The 16,500-nt window shown below is 56.6% G+C and overlaps 2 protein-coding genes across 7 annotated transcripts in view; both read left to right on the top strand.

Annotated features, from left to right (window-relative positions):
- Positions 1-1,863: 1,863 nt before the first annotated feature.
- Positions 1,864-16,166, top strand: LSR (lipolysis stimulated lipoprotein receptor). Of its 6 annotated transcripts, XM_044922043.1 has the most exons (10): positions 1,864-2,081; positions 3,279-3,623; positions 9,170-9,289; positions 11,165-11,221; positions 11,739-11,885; positions 14,454-14,615; positions 14,768-14,827; positions 14,927-15,058; positions 15,312-15,940; positions 16,034-16,166. In XM_044922043.1, the coding sequence occupies exons 1-10, from the start codon at positions 1,973-1,975 to the stop codon at positions 16,067-16,069; spliced, it is 1,797 nt and encodes a 598-aa protein (XP_044777978.1). In that variant the 5' UTR covers positions 1,864-1,972; the 3' UTR covers positions 16,070-16,166. The 6 variants fall into 6 exon arrangements, with proteins under 6 accessions (XP_044777978.1, XP_021556525.1, XP_044777975.1 ...); XM_021700850.2 differs by lacking the exon at positions 11,165-11,221 and having other exon boundaries at positions 1,886-2,081; XM_044922039.1 differs by lacking the exon at positions 11,165-11,221 and having other exon boundaries at positions 1,921-2,081; positions 14,930-15,058.
- Positions 16,167-16,412: 246 nt separating this feature from the next.
- USF2 (upstream transcription factor 2, c-fos interacting) overlaps positions 16,413-16,500 on the top strand; it is a 9,371-nt gene continuing 9,283 nt past the window's right edge. Inside the window, exon 1 of the mRNA XM_044911386.1 lies at positions 16,413-16,466. Within this exon, the coding sequence (XP_044767321.1) occupies positions 16,413-16,466 (54 nt within the window). The remainder of the gene's footprint in view (positions 16,467-16,500) is intronic.

The raw sequence follows: 16,500 nt of genomic DNA, 5'->3' as shown, positions 1-16,500 counted from the left end.
TTACTGGCCAAAAAATCCTTCCCTTTTTAAAGGGATTTAATCAGTTTTGGGTCTCTGGACCTTCTCTGGTTCTGCTCATTATCCGTTCTGGGGTGTCAGCTGACGTTGGTCCCGGGGATGTCTCCCAGCTGCGGTACCTTACCTGCTTGCGTCATGGCTTGACACAGGCCGCTGCTTGACATGAGAGACTCCATTTTGTTCTCTACAGCCAGACGTAACAAATGGTAGACGTTTCCACCTACACGAGGTACTCAGAATAGGCAATTTGATAAAGTAGAAGAGAGGTCACCAAGGGCTGGGGGGGCAGGTAGGAATGGGGCGTTATTGTTGAATTGATACAGAGCTTATACTGGGGACAGGTAGGTAGGACTGGGAATGTAATTAATACCACTGAATTGTACACTTACAAATGGCTAAAATGGTAAGTATTATGGTATATTTTACCACACATACACAAAAAATAAAGAGGTGAGGGAGGGACGTGAAAGGGTTGAAATTTTATAAGAAATGACCTTTACGTAAAGCCCTAAAGGAGATGGAAGGTCGTGTGGCCATCTGCAGGAAGGGGGTGCGGGCAGAAGGAGTCGTGGTAAGGGCAATGGGCCTGAGGTGGGAGCCTGAGAGACACATTCCAGAACCGGGAGGAGCGGCCGCCGGTGTGGCTGAAGTTGAATGAGCCAGGGGGAGAGGGGAAGGAGGGGAGGTCAGAGAGGGCTCCGGCCACTATAGTTTGGTTTCTTCTGGGAAGGGGAGCCACAGGAAGGTTTTGAGCAGATAGATGTACGTGATCCGACCTGAATTTTAACAGGATGCAGTCGAACAAAACATCCCCGGGCACTGCACCGGCCAGCCAGCGGCCAGTTCGCGACCTCCAGGGAGTCTCTCCGAGAAAGGGCCTAGTGCTTCCCAGGTGGCGCTTCCCCTAGCAGCCTTCGGGGGGCAGAAGAGCCGCGCTGAACGCCCCGCGTTCCGGAGCCTCGACACACCCCGCCCCCGGGCGCAGGTGGCCCAGGCCCTGGCGATCCTTAAGCGGAAACCTATCCCTACTTCCGCGCCTCCACTCGGCCCCTTAAAGAGCCAGAGTGTCCAGAGGGAGGGATGCCCGGGGACTGAACCGCGACTGGGGGGGGGGGGTCAGGGGGAGGCGGGGAAGACTTCCGAAAGAGAATTCCAACTTTTCCTGGACCGGATTCCCCTCGGGCGTCCCGAAGAGGGCAGACCTTCCTTTCCAGAAACTTCAGTCGGTTCTTTAAGTCATCTAAGTGGAAGACACAAGAGGCCCGTAGCGCCCCGGTGCCCCCTGGACCGGAGCCTCTCCCTGCCCAAAGCTCCAAGCTTAGCCTCGTCCCTCCCCGCAGGATGTACCTAGGCGGGTCCATCGCCAGCCGGGGAGAGGGGTGTGGGCAGAGCGGGGACAGGTGCAGGGAGGGACCCGCCCCCCTCAACAGGTGAATCACTCCAGTTGGGTCTCGGTTCCCGTGAGTTACACTCTGCTCGGCTCCGCCCGGGGAAGGAGAGGGCGGGACAGGATCCCCAGTCTGCAGGCGCCCTCCCGGCGGCCTGGTCACTTGGTTCCGACCCTCGGGGCCGGAGCGCACCTGGGTCAGCCCACTTCCGGGGAGGGAGGTGGAGGAGCCCCTCCCCGCCTCCCACCCCCTGGCCCAGCCCTCTGTTCTCACCCAATGTACCTGGGCAGATCCATTCCCCAGAGTGCGCAGGGGGTAGAATGGCTCGGAGAGCCACAGTGGGTCAGGCAAGTTTCTCCCCGAAAGCTGGAAGCGTGCTCCTCTTCCACGTTATTTCCGTTCATTAAAGTCCTGGAACAGGGCAGCGTGGGCTTGGAATAGGGACAAGGAACGGAAGCGGGAAGGGGAGGAGCACGCACCCCTCCCAGCCTTGGTGCGCGCCGCGCCCCCTACCCTCTCGGTACCAAGTAGGGGACGCGCGGGCCGGACGCGCCCAGACGGCCGCGATGGCGCCAGTGGCCCGCGGGCTCCCCTGGGGGATGGGCCCCTGCCCGGCCTTTCGGGGCTGGGGCGCGGCCGTCTTCGTGTGGCTCTTTCTCAGAACCTTGTGCACAGGTACGGAGCGCCGGGCCTCTGGTGCGGCGGAACCGCGGGAGGGCACTATAGATGGGGCATGGATGGAGTTCTACACCGCCGAACAGGCTGCAGAGCTGGGGGAGGGGGAGAGCCGAGACTAGGATCTCCTGATCCCCAGGGTCTCGGGAAATCCCTTGGGTGCCAGAGTGAGGGGAAGTCCCCATTGGAGTCAGGGAGCGCTCCCCCGCCCTTGTTCAGAGACAGCAGGAAGTGAAACTCCCCGAACCGCGAGCGCTGGAGCGGCAAGGAGAATGGGACCCTTTGTGGTGTAGGGGTGAAGGACCACCCGATCACTGGGAAAGGCCGGGATGGGGACTTGGGCGGACCCCGAGATTTCTAAGTCTTGGGGTAACGGGGAGCGGGCACTCGACGGACTGGATCAGACGCTTTCTGGAGAGAGAATTCAAGAAACCGTGCCCAGGCCTCTGGTGGGTGTAGGACCGGGGACTCCCCAGCCCCCAGTCCCACTCATGTCCCGCAGTATCTGCTTAAGGGTCTGGTGGGATGGACGTATGGACTTGGTGTGAAATCATCTTCTGGGGGCAAGCTTTCACCTGGATCGGGTGTTTGTTTGGGGCGGGGTGTGGAGGGGACTTTCTCTCTCCCCAAGCACTTTTGGTGTGTTCCTTTGAGATGGCTTTGGGTAGGGTGAGGTGGGACGCTGATGGAGACACTGGGGGGGCTTTACCTACTCCATAGCAAAATAGTTGAGTGAAAGAACTCCAAAATTCCACGCCCCCCCCCCCCAAAGCCCGGTGTTACTTGGAACCTGTAGTGGTGGTTTTTGCGGTGGGACCTTGAGTGTGGTGGCTTTATGGTGGTCATTTGTGCTTTCCTGTACCGGCCACAGAGAGAGGTCCTTTCCCTGAGAGAATGGCTAAGGGAAGAGGGAGCTGGGTTCAGAGGCCACACTCTGGGAAGAGGGATGGACGGGATGTTCCAAGAAATCTGGCTGTGTGACCTTGTACTTGCCACTTTGGCCCCATGGGTCTAGAAAATGGGCACGATTATCGGAGCTTACCTCTCCCGTCCTGGGATTAAGAAACAATGTGTGCTAGGCACTCTGCAAAGCCATTACACTTGTAAATGTCAAGCGGGTGACAAGTGATGTTGCTCATTCCTGCCCCAGTACTTCCCCGAGCTCGCTCTCTCTGCTAACTCTCCTCTCGCCCTCAGCCCCGGCCAGCGCCATCCAGGTGACGGTGTCAGACCCCTACCAGGTGGTGATCCTATTCCAGCCCGTGACCCTGCCCTGCACCTACCAATTGACCACGACCCCTACGGCACCCATCGTCATCTGGAAGTACAAGTCTTTCTGCCGGGACCGCATCGCCGATGCCTTCTCCCCGACCAGTGCTGACAACCAGCTCAATGCCCAGCTAGCAGCGGGTAACCCAGGCTACAACCCCTATGTGGAGTGCCAGGACAGCATGCGCACTGTCAGGGTCGTGGCCACCAAGCAGGGCAATGCCGTGACCCTGGGAGACTACTACCAGGGCCGAAGGATCACCATCACAGGAAGTATGTTGGGCGGGGCAGGGGGCGGGGCGGGGCTTGCTGGGGTGGTGATGCCGGCTCCCTCTGCCCAGCCTGGTGTCCCCACCTGGCAGCTCTTGAGCACCAGTGCCTGAAACGATTGATGAAGGGATCGATCCTTCCATCCGTCCATCCGTTCATCCATCTATGCTTTATTTAACAACAAAGGTTAATTGAGCACCTAAGATACGCAGGCGCTCTTTGAAGCTGGAAATAGAGCAGTAAACACATTCATCAAATCCCTTCCCTCCTGGAGCTTGCATTCCAGGGAGGGAGGTGAACAAGATAACACATGCTGGCAAGTGCTTGGAACATAAAATTGGGTAAGAAGAGAAGCAGGGGTTCTTTTTTTTTTTTTTAAGATTTTATTTATTTATTTGACAGAGAGAGGCAAGTGAGAGAGGGAACACAAGCAGGGGGGGTGGGAGAGGGAGAAGCAGGCTTCCCACGGAGCAGGGAGCCCGATGCGGGGCTCGATCTCAGGACCCCGGGATCATGACCTGAGCCGAAGGCAGACGCTTAATGACTGAGCCACCCAGGCGCCCCAGGGGTTCTATAATAATACGAATACCAACAACAATAAGTAAAATTTATGTAAGTAACAACTTATAAAGGGCCTCTTATGTGCCAGGCTCTAATCCAGGTTTATATGGATTAACTCATTTAGACCACACAGTAATCGTGTGAGGAGGTTCTATTGTCACTTTATAGAGGCCCAGAGAGGTAAAGCAACTTGCGCAGGGTCACAAAGCTAGAAACAGAGCTGGGATTCTAAGTCGGCCACTTTGGGTCTCATCTCCAAGCTTATAACCCCTTTACTTGCCTGGGGTGGTCAGCAAAGGGCTCGCCACGGGGGTAACTTGAGTAAACTGACCGGATGAGAGATTTTAATGGATAAAGCCTATGACTTGCCAGGCACCTTAAGCACGCTCTCTCCCGTGGAGTCCTCACGACCACATTGTGCACTCACAGCATCTGGGGCACAGAGAGGTTAAGTGGCTGTCTAGGCACACACCTAGGAAGGGGCTGGAGCTGGGATTTGAACCCAGGCGGCCCTCAGGAGCCTTGTACTTAACCGTAAACCTGCCAGCTGATAAGATGTGCCTACTGGGACTAAGTTAGGGGGAGGTAGAGAGCCGTTCGTTCATTCTTTTTGGTATCTATCGAGCATCTCCTAAGCGTCAGGCAGTGTTGTTGGTGCTGGGGATGTAAGTGGTGATCAAGACAGCCAAGGTCCCTGCCCTTGAGAAGGTGACATTCTAGTGAGACAGGTGGTAAACAGGCAGATAAAGAACAAGAGAATTTCAGGGAGTACTAAGTGCTACAAAGGAAGCCGGCTAGGACCAGGTGCTATATGGAATGACTCGGGGGTGCACACCGTAAAATCTTTTGTGAATGTGATTTTAGAAGGACCAGACCCTAGAGAATCTTGAGGAAGGTGATGGGCTGCCGTGGGCGAGGGATGAACACTCAACCCACTTAATGGATTTAGCCTTTCACTGTCTTAAACAGGGATTAGAGTTTTAATCTTGGGCATGGGGACAGCGTGGGGAAGGAGCGTCCCTTTGCAGACCCCAAGAGACCAGGCAGGCACACTCAGTCTGTCTAGGGACCCAGCCTTTCAGTCGTATTTGGGAGAGGGACCGGACCTGCTTGCCCTGAATTTTCCTGAGCAGCTCGGCCCGAAGCATCCTGCTTTTCTGGCGGTGGGAGAGCTTCTTGGGGGTTCAACCTGTTCAGGCCCCTCCCGCATTACTCCGTGTCCTCTCGGGCCTGGACCAGGCATGACGGCCCAGCAGCCCGCTCAGGACAACCCAAAAAACTGAGGGTGCCCTTGAAGGCTGGCTGGAATCATGCTTCCTCTGCTGAGTCTAAAATTCCAGAGTGACCCTCAGGCTCTCCTGGGGGTAGACTCTTGTGTTCCAGAGGCCCCCTGGCTTTGGGTGTTTCAAGCTGCCTTGACGTGCTGTTGTGTTTGATACAGGCCATAATTTGTAAATATCCATTGTGTGTATGTCCTCTCAGGAAGCCCGGGAGCTGCAGGAGCTTCCTCCATTTCAGCTTTGAGGATGGAGAAAAGTGGACCTCCTTCTGGTGCTCTTGGGGTCACCAGCTGTCTAGGTTTTAACCGAAAGTTGTCCTAGGCAAACTATAATGGTGCGCACCCTTGGGGTCCGGCAGCCCGGGGTGGCTCCCTCTACCCCTCCATCCATCTCTGCTCTGGCTGATGGGGAGCACCGGGATAGGAGCCTTGTTTCTACCTCGCCAGGCTGCTTGGGGCTCCTGAGACCCCTGAAAGGAGAGCTGCCTCTGCTCTATGTGGATAAGGAAGCAGAGGCCCAGGGGTATGGAGAAGGCCCGGCTTCTGTTCTCAGCGGAAGACCCAGCATCTCCTGGTACCTGAAACAATGAGGGCAATGCCCAGCCCAGCTGGTGTCAGGACCAGACACAGACCAGGAACAGGGTGTGCCTTGCAGGAAGGAGGTGGGCCCAAGCCTTAGAATTGATCAAAAGAAGCTGGAAGGCCATAATTTTTTGTGGGTTTTGAAAACATTATGCAGGCCAAACAAAACACATTGAGGCCAGGATCCGGCCCCCTGGAGCCCAGATTTCAACTCCCAGCCTGTGAACTTTTGCAGGGGCAGGGGGTTCCCGTCCAGCTCCTCAGCATTGTGCAGGGACCTGCCCCTGAGCTCTGACTGGGGAGAGATATGGTTGGAGTCTGATTTAAGGATATAGGCGGAAAATCGACGGGCCGATGGGGTGTTACAGAGAATCAGGAAGATTGGGGAGCATGTAGTTCAGCGTTGTATAAGGATTCGATGAAAGCACAGAGAGAGCTCAATACTCTGTGGCTAGATGCATGACCGCGGAGGGGAGTCATGTCCTCCATCCTTTTCACGGCTCCTCAGGTTACCTTACATGAAAGCCTTCCCCCGGTCCCCCCTGAAATTTGCACAACTCCCGCCTCCACTTTGGTACTTTCCCTGATTGGTTTTCTCCATACTGCTTATCACCATCTGATACGTGATCTATTTACAGTTTTTATTTGTCTTTCTTTCCTGGTTAGGATCTGAGCTCCATATAGGAGCAGGGATTTATGTCTGCTCGCTGTCGCAGTGCTTCTTAAATATGTCAGTTGGAGGGCTGCTGGGCTCTTTTTTTTTTTTTCCCACTCTTAAATTCTTCCAAGAACCTTGTTTTTATAACTAGCAAGCTGAGAGAAGTTTAAAAAATACTCAAGATGAGAGCGCCTGGGTGGCTCAGTTGGTTGGGCAGCTGCCTTTGGCTCGGGTCATGATCCTGGAGTCCCGGGATTGAGTCCCACATCGGGCACCCTGCTCGGCTGGGGGTCTGCTTCTCCCTCTGACCCTCTTCCCTCTCGTGCTCTCTGTCTCTCATTCTCTCTCTCTCAAGTAAATAAATAACATCTTAAAAAAAAAATACTCAAGATGACAATAACAAACTCATTAGCGGTTAACATAAATAACATGCTTTTTATGAAAAATGACCATATTTTCCAAAACACAGCAAAAAACCTTAATGAGAAGTATGGCATTGCTTTAGCTTTATATTTTTGCACGTCTCCTTCAAGTCTGCCTGAATAGAAGCTGGATTCTCAAAGCTGCTTCTGCATTCAATTTATTGTAACAGTACATGTCCTCCTCTGGAGGACTTCAGGGCACACTCATGAGAGTTTCCGTGAAAAAGGCAAATAACATCTTAGTAATATTATGATAATAACTTTGACCTCAAGGCTGCCCTGAAAAGATCTGGCGGAACCCCGGGGTCCATACATCAGACTTTGAGAACATTCGTTCTTTAGTACACCAGGTGCCTCAGATACTGCCGGGAACATAGGGTGCATTCGGGAATTATGTGTTGAATATTGAAATAGTGTATCAGGTGCCAGTTTGAATATAGCCATGTGTCCAGAATGCTGGAATAGATGACAAGAGCTAAGGAAGGGGAGCATGAAGAGGGAAGGGGTTCATTTCCAGGTCCTGGCCAAGGCCCCGTGTCAAGCACTGGGGACTTGGCAGTGGCCGAGACAGGCCAGATTCTGCTTGAGTGGAGCCCACATTCTCCTGGGCGTGGGGTCATGCACGGTCAGCCCCTCAGCTGGCTGGCACAGTCCAGCAGTCAGGTGGGGGTTATGCTTGCAGGATGGAACCCGCCCTGTGAGCATCTGGGAGCCCAGTGCCAGCCAGAGGGAGTAGCAGGAGCCCTGGCAGGTATGGGCCCAGCATCTTGGGGGATGGCGAGGAGACCAATATGTCTGGAGTCTGGTGAGCGAAGGAGAACCGCAGGGTTGAGGCTGATGTGGTAACCAGTAGCCAAATCTTGCCAAGGACCTTACAGGCTGGGGTTAGGTGCTTGTAATGGTGTAGGAAGACATCGGCAGGAGGGTTTTTCTTTTTTCTTTTCTTTCTTTCTTTTTTTTTTTTAGGAAGAGAGTGGGAGTGGGGGGAGGGGCAGAGGGAGGGAGAGAGAGAATCTCCAGCAGACTCCCTGCTGAGCGCGCAGCCTGCCATGGGGCTCGATCTCATGACCCTGAGATCACAACCTGAGCCAAAGTCAGGAGCCCCAGGAGGGTTTTTCTGTAGACGTGGGGTCTTCTGAAGAAGGAAGAAGGCTCCCGTTCTTTCATTCCCTCCGCAATGGACTGGTGCCCTGGTGAGTGCCGGGTGGTGCAGCCTGGGGCGCGCACAGTCACCCCCGTCCGAGCCGCCATGGAGAAGGGCAGTGGGCACGTGGGGCAGGGAGGTAGGCAGGTCGGCGAGAGCCGCAGGGGAGCTCCGGGGGTGCTCACCTCGCCCGTTCCGGTCTGCCATCCTCCACGAGTCGCCCGTGGTCCCACCCTGTCCCACGGGAGTGAATGGCCGAAGGGATTTAACTAATTAGGGCCTGAGGAGCAGAGAGGAAACCGGATGTGCTGAAAGACTTTCATTACTGCCCTAATTGACGGGCTCCTCGCCCGCCTGAGCGTCCCAAGCCCTGGGCCTGACCTGGAATGCGGGGCTGACGACTCGGGAACCGGGGGCGGCCCCCCGACTCTGTCTCCCAGCCACTCCTTCTCATGCCTGGGCGGCACCTGATTCTTGGAATCTGGCCTGTTTATCTCGGCCTCGCCACCCAGGCCCCTTCCCCTGGGGCTACACCAGGCTCTGGGTGGCTCATGTCGGGGAGTTACTTTGCTGTGAGGAGGGGTACCGGGATGGCTGTAGGTCTGCAGCCCAGGCTCCAGAGTCGGCCCATCCGGTTCCAGCACTGATGTGACAGGACGGAGTGGGTAATCTTGCCAGGCCTCGTTTCTCACCTACAAGACAGGAAAGGTAACAGGACCCACCTCACAGACTTGTTGAAATACCCCGTGTTAAGTAAGTGTTTACAACAGACCCTAAACAGTAGCACACCCTCGGTATTATCTAATGTTCCCTTGGTCCGTCTGCAGCCCTGCGCTCCTGACGTGCGCGTGGGGAGGCTCCGGTCCCCTCCCCCGACGTGTCCTCATCCCTCTCCTGTTGCAGATGCTGACCTGACCTTTGAGCAGACGGGTTGGGGGGACAGTGGCGTGTATTACTGCTCCGTGGTCTCGGCCCAGGACCTCCAGGGGAACAACGAGGCCTATGCAGAGCTCATCGTCCTGGGTGAGTGGGTTGGGCCCTGAGGGCCTGGGAAGGGGTCGGGAACCGGGATCAGGGCCTCTTCTTCAGTTGCTTCTGTATATCTGCCCTCTGCCCTTCAGCTCACTCTCCGGACTCTGTTGCTGCTTCATTCTCTTCTCATGGCACTGCCAGTCACTGGGGCTTCTCTGCCCTGCACCCCAGGCAGGGGCCCCTCCCCCCAACACTTCAAATAAGCCAGAGCCAAACTGGAGAGTGGAGAGAACTGGGGACTCTACCTCTTCCTGGTCTCCTTTTTTTTTAAATCCCCAAACTTTCAGAGTTAATTGGCAGGGAGCGAGGAGGGAAGATGGTGTGTCTCACTGGGGGGAGACCGGACCCAGCTCTTGCCACCGTCCGCAGGGCCGCCGCTCACCCCGCGACCCTGGCCAAAGCTCAGGAACCTCACCCTCCGCCCCGTAGGGAGGGCGCTGTGTGGCTGACGCAGTGAGGCCGCCGCCCCATGCTCAAGGCCAGGGTAGGGTCATCCATCGGCAGCCCCCGTCTGGCCGCGAGGCCCCCCTGCCATGTGGGGAAGGGACGCTGCCATTAGCCGCATGCCCTGTTCTTAGCCAGCACATTCGGGCTCAGGAGGCGCTGCCGGGCTGAACGTTGCCATCATCACCCGCATGATGCAAGGAAACGCATGTGTGAATGAGCACACATGACGGGGGCATGCCCCAGGGTGTTCCGATCACGACAGAGTTTGCGTGTGGGTGACAGAACACACGCAGCAGGGACCCGGAGAACTCCGGGTGTCTGTGGGCCAAACGCACAGCCTGCATCAGCATTTCTCAAAACGCAGCGTCAGGACCTGCTTAGCACTGTAAAAAAAAACCCTAGAGGATCTCAAAGAGTTTGTGTGTAAGTTTTTGTGGATGATGATAGTTGCTTAACGTGACAGATTGAGAGCAGGAAATTTTTAAAGCGCAAGGCACGTGAGCACGCCATCCACTGTCACCAGGGCGATGAGGCCACCATTCCTCACAGAGCCTCTGGGACACCTGTGGGAGAACACCTGCCCGCGAAAAAGGCAGACGAGACTTGGTGCTATTCCGAAAGCGGTCTTGGCCTCATGGGCAGGACCACGCTTTGGGAGCCCCTGCTTTGCATGCTAGAACCTACTCGTGGGGGCAGGTGGCGCAGAGCTTTGCAGACTTAGAGCCGGGTGTGTGGGTGCCCCCACGATCCGACACTCGTGGGGCACAGAGAACCGGCGGCACTTAAGGGGAGTGGGCCTCGGGGTTTGTACAGGGGACAGAATGCGTGCAATGAGCTGGAACTCAGGGCCGTTCTGTGATTTTTATGGGCTGTGGGCACTTCTGCCTTCATGGGCCTCTTCCTTCGTATTAAAAAATAAGACGTTTTGTGATTGCCTTGCTGTAAAGACGATTCATTATTATAGATTGGGTGTTACTATTTTTTTTCTTCAGATTTTAAAATAAAATGAAAACATCTAGGGCACTGTGCCTACCTTGCCTGATGGAACAGGACTATCCGTCTCGCCAGGAGATGGAACCCTTGGGGGTGATAGGACCCGTGTATGTGGAGCAGATGGGGGACCCACACTTGAGGCTGAACCTTCAGAACCCACAGGACGTGTTCTGGAACACCTTGGGGCAACAGAATTCCCCATGGCATGAGAGAGTGGGTGAATTATGGGGTGGAAGCCTTCTGGAAAACACTCACATGGTCTGGGGTGGGGGGTTGCAGGAGCCATGTGCTAGGACCCTCGTAGACCACCAACCCCTCTGCTGCAGGACATACCTTCACCCTGAAGAGCCTAGAGCGCGGCTTCAGGGTAGGGGCGGGCTGGGCTGGCCCCTGCCAGCGTAATCTGTCTCTCTTTTGTCCCTCCAGGCAGGACCTCGGGGGTGGCAGAGCTCTTACCTGGTTTTCAGGCGGGGCCCATGGAAGGTACGGGGTGGAGCCCCCCCCATCCACCGCTCCCTGTGGACCCCCACTAACCCCACCTGACTCCAACTCCGTGGTGTCTAGTGACCTGGCTCTGGGGTTTGGGGTGGGCCGGGCTGGCTGAGGAGGGGCCTGGGGTGTAGGCAGGGGGCTCTTGTTGACTGGTGCCTGCAGGGATCTTCTAGAGGGTGGCATCCGGGCAGCTGGCTCTCTGTCCCTCCTCTGCAGCTACGTCCTGTTCTTGCTCCGGCCAGGTCACCTCTGGTTTTCTGCTTTGCCAGAGGAGCCCACTGCAAGTTCCCTGAATTCGGGGCTGGCCCCGGGTGGTAGAGGGTGAGCGCCCCTCTGCTGCTGAGGCCCCTGCATGTGGCTGGGGAATCCAGCAGGGGTCGCAGCTTCCCCAGGAAGCTTCACGAATAGCCTCGCCTTCCCCCTGACTCTGCATCGCCCCCACTGTGCCTGTGTCCCCGTGTCCCCCCCAGGCCTCCTGCTCACGACCTGTTCTCCTCTCTCTCTGCAGACTGGCTGTTTGTGGTCGTGGTCTGCTTGGCTGCCTTCCTCGTCTTCCTCCTCCTGGGCATCTGCTGGTGTCAGTGCTGTCCCCACACCTGCTGCTGTTATGTCCGGTGCCCCTGCTGCCCGGACAGGTGCTGTTGCCCGGAGGCGCGTAAGTGCCCCTCACGTGCCCACCCCTGCACGCCTCCCTCCTGGCTTGCAGGGTGGGAGGCGGCTGTCCGCTGGCTTCCCAGGACAGCGCTGTGGCCTGGAGGGCGGGAGGTGAGCAGTCTGGGAGAAGGTGGGCCAAGGAGGCTCTGCTGTTTGAGATGACCGTTTACATACACTTCCAACTTTGCATTCATTTTAAACTTTCACTTAGAGTTGTTTTGAAAGCATCATTTATGCGCATGGTAAAAAAAAAATTGTCAGATAGTACAAAACATCATTCACTGGGAAGTACAGCTTCCTTTTTTTTTTTTTTCCCAAGATTTTATTTATTTGAGAGCAAGAGAGAACGAAAGAGAACGGGGGGGGGGCGGGGTGGGATGGGCAGAGGGAGAGGGAGCAGCGGACTCCCTGCTGAGCAGGAACCCTGAGGCCAGGGGGACTGCAACCCAGGACCCTGAGATCATGACCTGAGCTGAAGGCAGGTGCTTAACCAACTGAGCCACCCAGGAGCCCCAGTAAAGCTCCCTTTAAAAATAAAATCTTAAATGAAAAAGGTAAGAAACCAAACAAGGTTTACAGCACTAATATAATTTACACAATTAAAAAAACCCACATCCACACAAGCACACTGGGTTTTACGCAGATACTATGTTTAAGGACATCTAGCACATCCCGAGTAGGTACCTGGAGGGCTGGGGGATGGGAGTGGGGCCAGAGATGAAGGGGGAAAGAGCAAACAAAACAGGGAAGGGGGAAGCAAAGGAGAAGGCGGGGTCTCCCTCTTGCCACCACCCCATTTCCCCTCCTCAGGGATGGCATTGTTGCCAGTTCCTTCCAGAGTGCCCGGGGATGGCCGCAGCTCTGCTCAGTCCAAGAGGCTTTCACAGTGAAATCACGGGCAGTCGTTGTTGGCTTAGGCAGGTGGAGGTTGGAGGCCTGGCTGGATGTGTTACCTGCTCGGAAGCCTAAGGAGTGACTTCCCCTTGTGTGGCCGGCACTTAGTGCAGGGCTCAGCCTACATAAAATGCTCCTCGCCCACTAGCTGCTGGCCATGTTGCTGTCAACACTGGTCATGACCGGGGGCCAGGAAGCACACTGGAGCCTTGCCAGGGCCACTGTGTGACCTCGGACAAGCAGTGCTCACTCTCTGAGCCGGTTTCCTTCTTTATAAGGTTCCCACGAGGTGTTGTGAGCATTAAGGGAAGACTGGGTGAAGCACCCAGCACAGGGCCGCTGCTCAGTCCTTACTGGCTGATTTCCTGATCCTTGAACTCACCAGTGGACAACCTGGACCCTCAAAAGTATTGCTGCCCTGAGACAAATCCACTGCTCTCTGGGGGCTGATGCTGGCCATCCTGTGTCTCTTGTCCTTTGTAGTTGAGGGCCTCAGCCTCAGGCATTGGGTGTTAGTCCCAATCACAGGTGCAGGGGACCCCCCCCCCCCAGGGGGCTGCAACCAAGTTTGCAGTTATTACCCCAATGATTAAGGCTGGGGCCAGGAAGGCCAGTGTCTGTCCCAAGGCCATGCTCCGCCCGTCCCGAGACACTGATACCTCAAGCAGAGGACCCATTAACTCACTGCCGTGGGCTGCCAGCGTGCACCCTGTTACTCTTGCCAGGGCCACAACCCCGCCGAGGCGGCTGGAAACAGCAACTCGCACAGTGAGTTATAAAATGCCCACTCCCCCAAGCTACTGAGGAGCCTCTCCTGGGGCCGCTGAGCGCTGAGCCTCCTTCCAAACTGAAGCAGCGCAGGGAGCTTGCTGAGCCTCCCATTTCCCTGTCCCAATCCCAGGGAGGAAGCAACTTGCTCTGTCAGGCCAAGTGATTTCAAGCAAGCCACCTGAACCCTGCCTCTTGCTTGGGGAGGAAGGCAGCAGGGAGGATTTGCCCTTGAACTGTCAAGCCTAGCACCAGGCGGGGGCTGGCTGGGGGTGGGTGTGGCCCTGGGGTTGGAAACACTAGAGGTACTTTGAGGAGTTACTTGGCTGCTTGGCCGAGGCAAGTGAACGCTGAGGCTCCCACACATTTGCCTCAGAATGATTCCCATTGCATCTGGGCCTAGAGAACCCAGCAGCCATGAGAGGGGAGTGGGCATGGGATTCCTCCCCCCGCCCCCCATGGTGGCTCAGCTGCCAAAGGGGAACTTTGAATCCCGCTAGAGGGTCTAGCACATGGGCCTTATCTAAAGGGGCATCTGCCCCCTGCTGCTCTATAAGAACTCAGGCCCAGGCGGCTAGAGAGCTGGGATTTTCAGTAAAACCCCATCAAATGTGGGCAAACCATCATATAGTCAAACGAACACATTGGCTAGCCAGATGAGGGCCGTGGGCTGCCAGTGTGCACCCCCTCCCCAAAAACCTGTGTGAGGAAACCCAAAGGAGCTGTGGATTCAATGAAGCTGATGGCCCGAGTCTCAGGAACCCTGCAGAAACCAATCCAAGCGCCTAGGGAAGCCCCACAGCTCGGGGGTTGGGAAGAAGGTCCAGGCACATGTCCCTGCAGACCCTCCAACCCTGGAGGGCAGCATGGCTCCTGGCTGCCTTCTCATACCGTGTGTCCTCCCCAGTGTATGCCGCAGGCAAAGCGGCCACCTCAGGCGTCCCAAGCATCTACGCCCCCAGCACCTATGCTCACCTGTCCCCTGCCAAGACCCCGCCCCCACCAGCCATGATTCCCATGGGCCCCATCTACAATGGATACCCTGGAGACTTCGACAGGAATAGCTCAGGTGAGGCCTGGGGGAGCTGGGAGCAGCTGGGGCAGGGGTAGGCTGGGCATTTGGGCACTGAGGGGTCTGGGGCTGGAAGAAAGGGGACTGGAGGCTGGGCCTGGAGGGCTTTGTTCCAGGTGGGCGGCCACTGACAGTCGAATCTCCCTCAGTTGGCGGCCACAGCTCCCAGGTACCCCTGCTTCGTGACACAGACAGCAGTGTGACCTCTGGTGAGAACCAATTGTTACAAGGTTGGACATGTCTTTACGGGAGGGGGCGGGGTCAGCGTCTGTTCTCCTAAACTGATGGCCTCCATTTCCTGTCCTTAGAAGTCCGCAGTGGCTACAGGATCCAGGCCAGCCAGCAGGATGACTCCATGCGGGTCCTATACTACATGGAGAAAGAGCTGGCCAACTTTGACCCTTCTCGACCTGGTGCCCCCAATGGCCGTGTAGAGCGGGGTGAGTGGGATCCTTGCGGTTTGAGGGGTGCCTGAGTGGGGAGGGAGAAGCCCCAGGGATGCTTGCTGCAAATCCTGGACATAGTACTTCCCTACCATGGCCGCAGTGAGAAGTGTACAACACCCTCTGTGTCAACACTTAAAAGATGAGAAGTCTAGGGCCCCCTAGAAAGTGTATGAGCCAAGTGGGTGACTCTGCTGGGCCCTGGAGTTCCAGACCTCCCAGCAGTCAGTGACACCCCTCTTCTCTACAGCCATGAGTGAAGTTACCTCCCTCCACGAGGACGACTTGAGATCCCGGCCTTCCCGAGGTCCTGCCCTTACCCCAATCCGGGATGAGGAATGGGGTCGCCACTCCCCTCGAAGTCCCAGACGGTGGGAGCAAGAGCCCCCGGTAGAGCAGCCAGGGAGTGGCTGGGGGGCCGGGCGGCCCCGTGCCCGATCTGTGGATGCTCTGGATGACCTCACCCGGCCGAGCTCTGCTGAATCTGGGAGGAGGTCTCCCCCAAGTAGGGGGAGGAGAGGTCAAGCCTATAGACCGCCCAGAAGCCGAAGCCGAGATGACCTCTATGATCAAGATGACCCAAGGGAATTTCCACACTCCCGGGATTCCCACTACGATGATTTCAGATCTAGAGACCGCCCTCATGCTGACCCTAGGTCCCGCCACCACCGCTCCCGGGACCCTCGGGAGGATGGCTCCAGGTCTGGGGACCCCCAATATGATGGGCGGCTACTGGAAGAGGCCTTGAGGAAAAAGGGGCCAGCTGAGAGGAGGAGACCTTACAGGGAGGAAGAGGAGGAGGAGGCCTACTACCCTCCAGCGCCTCCCCCTTACTCTGAGACGGACTCCCAGGCCTCACGCGAGCGGAGGCTTAAGAAGGTGAGTGAACAATCCTTCCAGGCTTTAAGACCCTTCCTGGACCCTCTCCTCCAGTCGTCCCCAGCTCACACCCTTTTTCTTTCTCCCTTGCAGAACTTGGCCCTGAGTCGGGAAAGTTTAATCGTCTGATCTCACTTTTTCTATGTACCTTTTGTACTTTTTTTTTTTAATTTGAGGGACTAATTGATGATCTTGCCCTCCTAAGTCTAATAAAACTTATGATCACAAAGCCTATGTCTAGAGGGAGGTGCTTCTTTTGCTGCGCGAGGTGGGTAGCCCGGGCAGTTGCTGTGTCTGTGTGTGCGTGCCTGCGAGTCTGCAGAAGGCCGCGCGTCCAGCTTTCTCCCAGGACTCGCATCCTAGGCTAGGAGGAAAGCACCGGCTCTGCCTTCCTCCCCGGGCCAGGAGTACGTGCCCCACGCTGACTCCGCCCGGCCCTGCGTGCGCGCCCCGGCCCCGCCCAGTCGTGCGCATGCGCCCCGGACCTCCGCCGTCGCGCACCTCCGACCAGCCGCCGGGAGCGCGCGTGCGCGCTCCTCTCCCCTTCAACCCCGTTCACC

This window comes from Neomonachus schauinslandi, chromosome 16 (genome assembly GCF_002201575.2).
Source record: "Neomonachus schauinslandi chromosome 16, ASM220157v2, whole genome shotgun sequence".
Taxonomy (NCBI): domain Eukaryota; kingdom Metazoa; phylum Chordata; class Mammalia; order Carnivora; family Phocidae; genus Neomonachus; species Neomonachus schauinslandi.
Note: the sequence above shows the minus strand (reverse complement) of the source record. Positions and strands in the feature narration are given on the sequence as shown.

What these genes read in the sequence shown, in the direction of transcription:
- LSR (XM_044922043.1), top strand. Translation starts at nt 1,973, where the DNA reads ATGGCGCCAGTGGCCCGCGGGCTCCCCTGGGGGATGGGCCCCTGCCCG. An exon ending in AGACAGCAGTGTGACCTCTG is followed by an intron (nt 14,828 to 14,926) that starts GTGAGAACCAAT and finishes TCCTGTCCTTAG; the next exon opens with AAGTCCGCAGTGGCTACAGG. An exon ending in GCGAGCGGAGGCTTAAGAAG is followed by an intron (nt 15,941 to 16,033) that starts GTGAGTGAACAA and finishes TCTCCCTTGCAG; the next exon opens with AACTTGGCCCTGAGTCGGGA.